Source organism: Salmo salar, chromosome ssa01 (genome assembly GCF_905237065.1).
Source record: "Salmo salar chromosome ssa01, Ssal_v3.1, whole genome shotgun sequence".
Lineage (NCBI taxonomy): Eukaryota > Metazoa > Chordata > Actinopteri > Salmoniformes > Salmonidae > Salmo > Salmo salar.
Genome location: NC_059442.1, coordinates 102,795,346 through 102,809,142, shown reverse-complemented (window position 1 = coordinate 102,809,142; position 13,797 = coordinate 102,795,346). Strand labels below are relative to the sequence as shown.

Sequence of the window (13,797 nt, the reverse complement as noted above, 5' to 3'; positions counted from 1 at the left end):
GCTTGCTGTTTGGGGATTTAGGATGGGTTTCTGTACAGCACTTTGAGATATCAGCTGATGTACGAAGGGCTTTATAAATACATTTGATTTGATTTGATCATGTCCAACACACTGACACTGAGCCTGGTCATGTCCAACACACTGACACTGATCCTGGTCATCATGTCCAACACACTGACACGGATTCTGGTCATGTCCAACACATTAACACTGAGCCTGGTCATCATGTCCAACACACTGACACTGATCCTGGTCATCATGTCCAACACACTGACACTGAGCCTGGTCATGTCCAACTCACTGACACTGATCCTGGTCATCATGTCCAACACACTGACACCGATCCTGGTCATCATGTCCAACACACTGAGCCTGGTCATGTCCAACACACGGACACTGATCCTGGTCATCATTTCCAACACACTGACAATGATCCTGGTCATCGTGTCCAACACACTGATACTGAGCCTGGTCATGTCCAAAACAATGACACTGATCCTGGTCATCATGTCCAACACACTTACACTGATCCTGGTCATCATGTCCAACACACTGACACTGAGCCTGGTCATGTCCAACACACTGACACTGATCCTGGTCATCATGTCCAACACACTTACACTGATCCTGGTCATCATGTCCAACACACTGACACTGAGCCTGGTCATCGTGTCCAACACACTGACACTGAGCCTGGTCATGTCCAACACACTGACACTGATCCTGGTCATCATGTCCAACACACTTACACTGATCCTGGTCATCATGTCTAACACACTGACACTGAGCCTGGTCATGTCCAACACATTGACACTGAGCCTGGTCATGTCCAACACACTGATCCTGGTCATAATGTCCAACACACTGACACTGATTCTGGTCATGTCCAACACACCGACACTGATCCTGGTCATCATGTCCAACACACTGACACTGATCCTGGTCATCATGTCCAACACACTGACAATGATCCTGGTCATCATGTCCAACACACTGACACTGAGCCTGGTCATGTCCAACACACTGACACTGATCCTGGTCATCATGTCCAACACACTTACACTGATCCTGGTCATCATGTCCAACACACTGACACTGAGCCTGGTCATGTCCAACACAGTGACACTGATCCTGGTCATCATGTCCAACACACTTACACTGATCCTGGTCATCATGTCCAACGCACTGACACTGAGCCTGGTCATGTCCAACACACTGACACTAAGGCCTGGTCACGTCCAACACACTGCCACTGATCCTGGTCATCGTGTCCAACACACTGACACTGAGCCTGGTCATGTCCAACACACTGACACTGATCCTGGTCATCATGTCCAACACACTTACACTGATCCTGGTCATCATGTCCAGCACACTGACACTGAGCCTGGTCATGTCCAACACATTGACACTGAGCCTGGTCATGTCCAACACACTGATCCTGGTCATAATGTCCAACACACTGACACTGATTCTGGTCATGTCCAACACACCGACACTGATCCTGGTCATCATGTCCAACACACTGACACTGATCCTGGTCATCATGTCCAACACACTGACAATGATCCTGGTCATCATGTCCAACACACGGACACTGATCCTGGTCATCATGTCCAACACACTGACACTGATCCTGGTCATCATGTCCAACACACTGACAATGAGCCTGGTCATGTCCAACACACTGACACTGAGCCTGGTCATGTCCAACACACTGACACTGATCCTGGTCATTTTGTCCAACACACTGACACAGATTCTGGTCATATCCAACACATTAACACTGAGCTTGGTCATCATGTCCAACACACTGACACTGATCCTGGTCATCATGTCGAACACACTGACACTGAGCCTGGTCATGTCCAACACACTGACACTGATCCTGGTCATCATGTCCAACACACTGACACTGATCCTGGTCATCATGTCCAACACACTTACACTGATCCTGGTCATCATGTCCAACACACTGACACTGAGCCTGGTCATGTCCAACACACTGACACTGAGCCTGGTCACGTCCAACACACTGACACTGATCCTGGTCATCGTGTCCAACACACTGACACTGAGCCTGGTCATGTCCAACACACTGACACTGATCCTGGTCATCATGTCCAACACACTTACACTGATCCTGGTCATCATGTCCAACACACTGACACTGAGCCTGGTCATGTCCAACACACTGACACTGAGCCTGGAAACATCCAACACACTGACACTGATCCTGGTCATCGTGTCCAACACACTGACACTGAGCCTGGTCATGTCCAACACACTGACACTGATCCTGGTCATCATGTCCAACACACTGACACTGATCCTGGTCATCATTTCCAACACACTGACACTGATCCTGGTCATGTCCAACACACTGACACTGATCCTGGTCATCATGTCCAACACACTGACACTGATCCTGGTCATCGTTTTTGGCCTTTCAGGGAGTTTTTCCTGGGAGTTTTCCTAGCCACCGTGTCTTCAATGCATTGCTTGCTGTTTGGGGATTTAGGATGGGTTTCTGTACAGCACTTTGAGATATCAGCTGATGTACGAAGGGCTATATAAATACATTTGATTTGATTTGGTCATGTCCAACACACTGACACTGATCCTGGTCATAATGTCCAACACACTGACAATGATCCTGGTCATCATGTCCAACACACTGACACGGATTCTGGTCATGTCCAACACATTAACACTGAGCCTGGTCATCATGTCCAACACACTGACACTGATCCTGGTCATCATGTCCAACACACTGACACTGAGCCTGGTCATGTCCAACTCACTGACACTGATCCTGGTCATCATGTCCAACACACTGACACCGATCCTGGTCATCATGTCCAACACACTGAGCCTGGTCATGTCCAACACACGGACACTGATCCTGGTCATCATTTCCAACACACTGACAATGATCCTGGTCATCGTGTCCAACACACTGATACTGAGCCTGGTCATGTCCAAAACAATGACACTGATCCTGGTCATCATGTCCAACACACTTACACTGATCCTGGTCATCATGTCCAACACACTGACACTGAGCCTGGTCATGTCCAACACAGTGACACTGATCCTGGTCATCATGTCCAACACACTTACACTGATCCTGGTCATCATGTCCAACACACTGACACTGAGCCTGGTCATCGTGTCCAACACACTGACACTGAGCCTGGTCATGTCCAACACACTGACACTGATCCTGGTCATCATGTCCAACACACTTACACTGATCCTGGTCATCATGTCTAACACACTGACACTGAGCCTGGTCATGTCCAACACATTGACACTGAGCCTGGTCATGTCCAACACACTGATCCTGGTCATAATGTCCAACACACTGACACTGATTCTGGTCATGTCCAACACACCGACACTGATCCTGGTCATCATGTCCAACACACTGACACTGATCCTGGTCATCATGTCCAACACACTGACAATGATCCTGGTCATCATGTCCAACACACTGACACTGAGCCTGGTCATGTCCAACACACTGACACTGATCCTGGTCATCATGTCCAACACACTTACACTGATCCTGGTCATCATGTCCAACACACTGACACTGAGCCTGGTCATGTCCAACACACTGACACTGATCCTGGTCATCATGTCCAACACACTTACACTGATCCTGGTCATCATGTCCAACGCACTGACACTGAGCCTGGTCATGTCCAACACACTGAAACTAAGGCCTGGTCACGTCCAACACACTGCCACTGATCCTGGTCATCGTGTCCAACACACTGACACTGAGCCTGGTCATGTCCAACACAATGACACTGATCCTGGTCATCATGTCCAACACACTTACACTGATCCTGGTCATCATGTCCAGCACACTGACACTGAGCCTGGTCATGTCCAACACATTGACACTGAGCCTGGTCATGTCCAACACACTGATCCTGGTCATCATGTCCAACACACTGACACTGATTCTGGTCATGTCCAACACACTGACACTGATCCTGGTCATCATGTCCAACACACTGACACTGATCCTGGTCATCATGTCCAACACACTGACAATGATCCTGGTCATCATGTCCAACACACGGACACTGATCTTGGTCATCATGTCCAACACACTGACAATGATCCTGGTCATCATGTCCAACACACTGACAATGAGCCTGGTCATGTCCAACACACTGACACTGAGCCTGGTCATGTCCAACACACTGACACTGATCCTGGTCATTTTGTCCAACACACTGACACAGATTCTGGTCATATCCAACACATTAACACTGAGCTTGGTCATCATGTCCAACACACTGACACTGATCCTGGTCATCATGTCGAACACACTGACACTGAGCCTGGTCATGTCCAACACACTGACACTGATCCTGGTCATCATGTCCAACACACTGACACTGATCCTGGTCATCATGTCCAACACACTTACACTGATCCTGGTCATGTCCAACACACTGACACTGAGCCTGGTCATGTCCAACACACTGACACTGAGCCTGGTCACGTCCAACACACTGACACTGATCCTGGTCATCGTGTCCAACACACTGACACTGAGCCTGGTCATGTCCAACACACTGACACTGATCCTGGTCATCATGTCCAACACACTGACACTGATCCTGGTCATCACGTCCAACACACTGACACTGGGCCTGGTCATGTCCAACACACTGACACTGAGCCTGGTCATAGTCCAACACACTGACACTGAGCCTGGTCATCATGTCCAACACACTGACACTGATTCTGGTCATCATGTCCAACACACTGACACTGATCCTGGTCATCATGTCCAACACACTGACACTGATCCTGGTCATCACGTCCAACACACTGACACTGAGCCTGGTCATGTCCAACACACTGACACTGATCCTGGTCATCATTTCCAACACACTGACACTGATCCTGGTCATCATGTCCAACACACTGACACTGATTCTGGTCATGTCCAACACACTAACACTGAGCCTGGTCATCATGTCCAACACACTGACACTGATCCTGGTCATCATGTCCAACACACTGACATTGAGCCTGGTCATGTCCAACACACTGACACTGATCCTGGTCATCATGTCCAACACACTGACACTGATCCTGGTCATCATGTCCAACACACTGACACTGAGCCTGGTCATGTCCAACACACGGACACTGATCCTGCTCATCATGTCCAACACACTGACAATGATCCTGGTCATCATGTCCAACACACTGACCCTGGGCCTGATCATGTCCAACACACGGACACTGATCATGGTCATCATGTCCAACACACTGACACTGAGCCTGGTCATGTCCAACACACGGACACTGATCCTGGTCATCATGTCCAACACACTGACACTGATCCTGGTCATCATGTCCAACACACTGACACTGATCCTGGTCATCATGTCCAACACACTGACACTGATCTTGGTCATCATGTCCAGCACACTGACACTGATCCTGGTCATCATGTCCAACACAATGACACTTAGCCTGGTCATGTCCAACACAATTACACTATGCTGGGTTCAATGCCAGCTTTTCTTCTCTAGCACAGTTGGTAGTAGACCACCCACAGGCCAGGTCAGGATGGGATGGAAAACATCCAACACGTGAAGGGGAGAAACCTAGCCTTGTCCCAGATATGTCTGTGCTGTCATGCCAATTCCTATGTTCATGTCTGTCTGTGCTGTCTTGCCAACTCTTATGGCAAGGCTAGGTTTTTCTGCTCTATTTGTTGCATGCTTTGTTTGTTTCATAGCCACAGATAATGCTTTTGTCATGACCATTGTATCATAGACACAGATAATGCTTTTGTTATGACCACTTGCTTTCTTTTGTATTGTGTCAACAGTCCCTGCAGTTTACAATCACTATGCAATATGTATCTCTTCTATGATCCACATTGTCTCACTCATAATCCTCTGGTTTTAATGGATCACAAAGGTCTCACTACAAGTGACAGACTATTAGGAAGTCCTACAACATGATAAACTGTCCATAGATATGACATATATCTGCTTAACAGTAGTGCTACTTAAACATGATCAATTCGATAGAACATTATATTGATGAGTGGCCACAGACTGGTGAGTCAGATTGGGGGTCCTGGTGAGGAAAGTCCTGAGGAACGCAGCATCTCCAGCCAGGCGTGTGTGTTTGTGTGTGTGTGTGTGTGTGTGTGTGTGTGTGTGTGTGTGTGTGTGTGTGTGTGTGTGTGTGTGTGTGTGTGTGTGTGTGTGTGTGTGTGTGTGTGTGTGTGTGTGTGTGTGTGTGTGTGTGCGAGAGAGTGTGTATGCGTGCGTGAGTGTGTGTGTGTGTGTGTGTGTGTGCCATTAGACATGTGCAGTAGTTGTCTCTTGGTCAGCCATGTAAATGGTCAGAGATGAATTGGTGGTTAGGGGCTGTAAATCAGGCTAGGTCCAAGTCAGGCTGGCCCTGTTTAACCACAAGGTGTCCCACTGCGGCCAAATTGGACAAAGATGTTTTACTTCCTTTCCCCCCCTAAAGTCTGGTGGACTCATGCAAATCTTCCAAATATGTTTCCAGCTGTTGCTATGTGTGTGTGTGTGTGTGTGTGTGTGTGTGTGTGTGTGTGTGTGTGTGTGTGTGTGTGTGTGTGTGTGTGTGTGTGTGTGTGTGTGTGTATGCCTTTAAAACATGTCTGTGGATCTGGTTTATTCATGACTCATTTCCTCTCCTCTTTCCCTTCTTTCCTCTCCTCTTTCCCCTCCTATTTCCCTTCTTTCCTCTCCTCGTTCCTCTCTTCTTTCCTCTCCTCTTTCCCTTTTTTCCTCTCTTTTTTTTGATTGAGATAGGGGGGAAGAAACATATGATATTCCAAATGCTTATCGTTAACTTAACAACGTGGCAGTTTAAAATTTTATATTTTATGAGTGACTTTTGAGCTAACATTAGAGCTTTCTGAACCAGGGTCAGACCTTCGCTGGTAGGAGCATCTAGGCTTTTTCCAGTGACTCACTGGGAAGCCTCGGTGACATTTGTCAAACATAAAATCTGCTCACTCAGTTAGAATGGAAACACACTTGTGTCAACAGTGGAGCTACACACACACACACACACACACACACACACACACACACACACACACACACACACACACACACACACACACACACACACACACACACACACACACACACACACACACACACACACACACACACACACACACACACACACACACACACACACACACACACACACACACACACACTGGGGTTTCTGGACATTCTCAGAAGACCCTACTGAGGATTACAGGGCCCCATACCCAGCTTCAGTAGCGGAGAGGCTAATATCCTGTGTGTGTCCATGAGGGAAAGTGGCAACTCCCAGTCCCTACTCCTTCCAGCACAGCATTTGGCTTTCTCTTCTGTTTTTCTCCCCCATCATTACCCTTCTGTTTTCCTCCCCATCATTACTCTTTTATTTTCCTCCCCCATCATTACCCTTCTATTTTCCTCCCCCATCATTACCAATCTATCTCCCCCATCATTACCCTTCTGTTATCCTCCCCATCATTACCCTTCTGTTATCCTCCCCATCATTACCCTTCTGTTATCCTCCCCATCATTACCCTTCTGTTATCCTCCCCATCATTACCCTTCTGTTATCCTCCCCATCATTACCCTTCTGTATTCCTCCCCCATCATTACCCTTCTGTTATCCTCCGCCATCACTACTCTTTTATTTTCCTCCCCATCATTACCCTTCTGTTATCCTCCCCATCACTACTCTTTTATTTTCCTCCCCATCATTACCCTTCTGTTATCCTCCCCATCATTACCCTTCTGTTATCCTCCCCCATCATTACCCTTCTGTTATCCTCCCCCATCATTACCCTTCTGTAATCCTCCCCCATCATTACCCTTCTGTTATCCTCCCCCCATCATTACCCTTCTGTTATCCTCCCCCATCATTACCCTTCTGTTATCCTCCCCCATCATTACCCTTCTGTTTTCCTCCCCCATCATTACCCTTCTGTTATCCTCCCCATCATTACCCTTCTGTTATCCTCCCCCATCATTACCCTTCTGTTATCCTCCCCCATCATTACCCTTCTGTTATCCTCCCCCATCATTACCCTTCTGTTATCCTCCCCCATCATTACCCTTCTGTTATCCTCCCCCATCATTACCCTTCTGTTATCCTCCCCCATCATTACCCTTCTGTTTCCTCCCCCATCATTACCCTTCTGTTATCCTCCCCCATCATTACCCTTCTGTTATCCTCCCCATCATTACCCTTCTGTTATCCTCCCCCATCATTACCCTTCTGTTATCCTCCATCATTACTCTTTTATTTTCCTCCCCATCATTACTCTTTTATTTTCCTCCCCAAACATTAGCCTTCTGTTTTTCTCAACCATCATTACCCAGCCAGTCCACTGTCAATGGAAACAAATGTCCTTTTGTTTGTTGACCGCAGCGCACGCACGCACACACACCACACACACACACACACACACACACAGGTTGACCTCACGCCACCACACTGACACAGTGATTTCCGTTAACATGATGTAATACTGTCAGATATCTCCACATCTGCAATCTTTCTATGACCCACTAAAATGAAAGACCCAAAAAAGTGATAGAACCAGACACAATGGATATAAGGAAGAACTCCATATTTTTAAGTGGTTGGGTCTGTTGGGGAAATGTGATATGGTTTTATCTAAATGAAATGCAGAACCACAGAGCTGTAAGAGGTTTGGTCTGTTGGGGAAATGTGATATGGTTTTATCTAAATTAAATGCAGAACCACAGAGCTGTAAGAGGTTGCATGTGACTGTGACTGCGTCACAAATGGCACCGTATTCCCGCTGATTCCCTATGTAGTGCAGTACTTGTGACCAAAGAAGTACACTAAATAGGAAATAGGGTGCCAGTTGGGATGCACCCAGTAAGGCAGCAGGATGGTTGGTTCAGTCGCATCTGCTTTGGATGGGGCTTAAAAGTAAGTTTGAAGCAGATCGGGAATGACAAATTGAGGTCACGTCATCAGGATATTTAGAGCATGAAAACAATAGCACAGATCCCCAAAAAGGACCAGCTTGGTCCCAGATCTGTTTGTGCTGTCTTGGCCATTTCTATGATCATTCTATGTTGCCAAACTTGGGATGACAAGGACCATAACAGTTGGCTAACAGCACACACCGGTTTGAGAAAAGGTTAATAAAGGACAGTTGCTGTAACATAATACAACATTAGATTTGAGATTATGTCCTTGAAATATCTTTAGGCCTTCATATCATATCGCCCCCTATTGGTAGGTCTCAGTCTATCTAAACTACAGGGGCATGTTCTTAGGGCACACAACAGAAAACATTCTATAATTTTTTTGCAATGGAAAACTAAAATGATCCTTTCTCATTGGACAAGTCCAGGTAGTCCGTTCCTGTTTAACAGAAACAAGTGTCTCTCAATGGATAAGTCCAGGTAGTCCCTCCTTGTTTCAAACAGTTTTTTCTCTCCATTTGGTGCCTAATAAACACGACCAGTACAGTAATGTTAGCCAAAATCCAACTGTCTCTTACCTGGCTTAGTGACTTCACAGCCCTTGTTCCTAAGAACGTCATCCACGGGTGTGTCGAACATGAAGCGAACGTTCTGCAGTAACCCCTGTGTGACAAGACAAGAGGCTCTTATGTGTCACATTGGACTAGCAGCCAGGAACAACTTCTTTACTATTCACTTACCTTGAGCTTGTATGTCAAGTAAAAAAAATACAGAATGAGTTAGTCTTACTGGCTAACATTAGATGCAGAATGACTTAAGGGGCAAGATCTGAAATGGTGTCCTATTCCCTATATCTGGTGCACTACTTTTCTGGACAAAAGTAATTCTTACCCTGAAGTGGTTTTCACGGATGGATCCCTTAGCGACGAACATTCGGCTCCCCTCCGCCTGCAGGTGCTCGTAGAACGGCTCATCCAAGATGAAGCTGTCGATGAGACTGCAGCCCACAAACAGATTTGCGTTTTCGCCATGAACATGAAGTGTGATATTCTTCCACTGCGAGTCAGACAGGTCAACATCCTCGAAGGAGACAACATTTTGGGAGCCGTCCACCCAGAAGACAAGGTCCAGCGTGTTGGCACGACCATTGGAGACTATTTCAAACTGCCGCTGGCCGTTGGCGTCTTCCATGGCGATGAGGGTTCCTCGCGATCCGCGGTCCTGGCGCATGCTGGCCACGAACACGAAGCCCTCATTGTTCTGGATTTGCTGAAGTATCTGTTTGAGCACGGGCGCGCTCACTGAGGGCAAATGGTCGAAGCGGATGAAGCGGTAAGCAGGGTTGTCTGTGTCTTGGCCGCGGAATTGCTTGGCGCCCAGAGTCTTGCGTGTGATACCGCTAATATCAAACAGGTCAAATGTTGTGTCGTCATCCGATGTGACCTCGCCATCTTCAATCAGTCGTACAGGGGATAGATAGGGAGAGGAGAACGTGTACAGCCAATTAGCTTGATGAAACAGCAAAGCATTCGAAGAAAATCTGACCAAGTGATTATAGCTAAGTCTATAGTGGGGCTCACCTACCCTGTTCCTGCTGCAACCAGCTGTCAAAGTCTCACATCAGAATTAGACGTTCATCCATGTTTCTCAAAAGTCAAATTTCGAAGTTGTTGCAAATGTCAAATTTTCAAAAGTCTAAGTTTAGGCATTAACTCTGAATTTTTAAGGTTAGGATTAAGTTTAGGAATGTTTAAGGTTAGGGCATTAACCCCAAAATCCAAATGGTTATGGTAAGGGTTAAGGTTGGGATAGGCTTAAAACTAAAATATAAAAAACAACTTTCTGTCACTGGATTCAAACTTGCAACCTTTAGAATCAGAGACAGATGCTTATACCCATCCGCTGTCGCCTTCCACAACACCCTAGGAAAACTGAAACCTCTTGAAGGTAACAACGCCCCTAGTGGGTGGTTTCCACATCGTCTCCCAACGTCCTCAGACATAGATGGACGATGTTGAATACTGACTTGTATCATGGGTGACCTGGCTGTCCTGGAGAGCGACTCTCCTGTAGGTTTTTGTTCCAACCCCAGTTGTAACTAACTTGATTCGGTTTATCAATCATCTAATTATTAGAATCAGGTGTGCTAGATTAGGTTTGAAGCAAAAAAATCTACAGGATGGTAGCTCTCCAGGACAGGGTTGGAGTTAAAACCAACAGAAAGGTAGCTCTCCAGGACAGGGTTGGAGTTAAAACCTACAGAAAGGTAGCTCTCCAGGACAGGGTTGGAGTTAAAACCTACAGAAAGGTAGCTCTCCAGGACAGGGTTGGAGTTAAAACCTACAGAAAGGTAGCTCTCCAGGACAGGGTTGGATTTAAAACCTACAGAAAGGTAGCTCTCCAGGACAGGGTTGGAGTTAAAACCTACAGAAAGGTAGTTCTCCAGGACAGGGTTGGATTTAAAACCAACAGAAAGGTAGCTCTCCAGGACAGGGTTGGAGTTAAAACCTACAGAAAGGTAGCTCTCCAGGACAGGGTTGGAGTTAAAACCTACAAAAAGGTAGCTCTCCAGGACAGGGATGGAGTTAAAACCTACAGAAAGGTAGCTCTCCGGGACAGGGTTGGAGTTAAAACCTACAGAAAGGTAGCTCTCCGGGACAGGGTTGGAGTTAAAACCAACAGAAAGGTAGCTCTCCAGGACAGAGTTGGAGTTAAAACCTACAGAAAGGTAGCTCTCCAGGACAGGGTTGGAGTTAAAACCTACAGAAAGGTAGCTCTCCAGGACAGGGTTGGAGTTAAAACCTACAGAAAGATAGCTCTCCAGGACAGGGTTGGAGTTAAAACCTACAGAAAGGTAGCTCTCCAGGACAGGGTTGGAGTTAAAACCTACAGAAAGGTAGCTCAAACGGACAGGGTTGGCGTTAAAACCTACAGAAAGGTAGCTCTCCAGGACAGGGTTGGAGTTAAAACCTACAGAAAGATAGCTCTCCAGGACAGGGTTGGAGTTAAAACCTACAGAAAGGTAGTTCTCCAGGACAGGGTTGGAGTTAAAACCTACAGAAAGGTAGCTCTCCATGAACAGGGTTGGAGTTAAAACCAACAGAAAGGTAGCTCCCCATGAACAGGGTTGGTATTAAAATCTCCAGGAACAGGGTTGGAGAGCGCTGGCTATAACTTAACTGGGTATGCTTTCATGCACAAGGAAAAGTGACAGTATCATATTCACTCATGATACATTTTTCAAAAATCTAATTAGTATGAAACATACATCACATCATTATTTAACAATAAAAATGAAATGGCATTGAGGTTATGATAATGATGATGAAAAGTCGTATAAACTTTATGCATGAGTAGATTTACCTTGAGGTAGCGCTGAGGAGCAAAGTAATAAAATCGGCAGCAAGTTGAGACTTCTGAGTATCATATCTCCTTCAAAACACAAGAGACACAAACGCTGATTATTATCCAGGGAAACGGCAAATTGAAAGTTGTTAGCTTCATCACGATTGTAATGACTATCTCATAAGTAAAATCTTTGTAGGCTATCTATTTTGTATTCGCCCTCTGCTCAGCTGTCACAAAGCGACACCAAGTTCATTGCAACTGTGAATAGTGAAGTTCTCAGTCATGTCATGCCACAAGCTTCAACAATAGCAACGCTATGAAGGAGCCTAACTGTCTCCAAAACTAACACAGGTTTATCGAGGAAGATACAATACACCTTACACCTTACACCTTACAACGTGCACATACTGTATGTGGGCTGTTATAGGCTATTGGGAAACAATTATACACTACTTCTAAAACAACATTTCTGCAAATGCATAACGTTTAACAAAACGAATCAATCACATAACAAAATATGTGTGCTACATTCTTTAACTAAATTATTCTGACTAGCAGTAAATTTGAAACTTATGGTAACATTGCTGATTGTTTTTGAAAATGCAAAACAATTCCCCATGCACATTGGAATGCAACAATTTACCGGGTGAAAGTGCAAATTCCCTTTAAAAAAATCCGTTAGATGTCCAATAATAAAAAAGAAGGTAATAACAAATATATATTTTCAAACAAATATGAATAGTGTAATGAAAACGGAATAACTCCTGTAACCTGGTGCGTAAGATGTAAAGCCCGCTGGTTTACTTCACTAGATCTACATTATGTAAGGAGGACTCGAGCGATAGTGGCTTAGGCACCAGTCTCCCTCCCTCCTATATACTCCTCACTATGACCCTGTCAGTCAAGTTTAAGTATGAAATGTTTGGATTCAATTTCTAAATCGGAATTACATAATTCCGTTCTGATAGCGTCATTTGCTTATATCTGTTTAAAGCGGCATTTACCGGTCCCGGGGCCCCTCCCTCGCGGTCTCTCGTTCCCCAATCCAACCTCTCTATCAAGCCCACTTCATTACCGATGTTCCAACGGAATCGGGTTTCGGGGAGGAGTTATTGATGGAGAAAACGCAACAGCGAGGTCGGATGTAAGGCTTGCGCTGGCTTTTAGGTCTGGGAGCAGTGGTGTGTCCAGGTGGTGGCCCAGTGTGACGGCCCCCCTGAATTCTGATTGGCCACCCCAGTCCCTCCCCCCCAGAAATTATTGTACAGACAGCAAGACTAATCAATCTCACCAGAGAAAGCATCTGAGTGAGCGAAACAGCGGCTCTCTGTTTTCATATGTGTAGCCCAAGTATCTGATGCTGTTTGGCCTAAAAGGGCCTAATGAAATTACTTAAATTGACTGATTTCCTTATATGAACTGTAACTCAGGAAAATCACAAATCATTTTA

At 46.0% G+C, this 13,797-nt stretch overlaps 1 protein-coding gene across 6 annotated transcripts in view; it reads right to left on the bottom strand.

The window, feature by feature from the left end:
* LOC106611257 (thrombospondin-2) overlaps positions 1-13,497 on the bottom strand; it is a 43,730-nt gene extending 30,233 nt beyond the window's left edge. For 4 of the 6 annotated variants that reach the window (XM_045686993.1, XM_014211275.2, XM_014211308.2 and 1 more), the window contains exons 1-4: positions 12,991-13,299; positions 12,363-12,431; positions 9,891-10,450; positions 9,578-9,662 (exon numbers count right to left, since the gene is read on the bottom strand). In XM_045686993.1, coding sequence (XP_045542949.1) covers positions 9,578-9,662; positions 9,891-10,450; positions 12,363-12,426 — 709 coding nt within the window. In that variant the 5' untranslated portion in view covers positions 12,427-12,431; positions 12,991-13,299. Of the gene's footprint in view, positions 1-9,577; positions 9,663-9,890; positions 10,451-12,362; positions 12,432-12,990; positions 13,300-13,351 lie in introns of those variants that run through there. The other 2 variants (XM_014211281.2, XM_014211291.2) reach the window with 2 other exon arrangements.
* Positions 13,498-13,797: the final 300 nt, after the last annotated feature.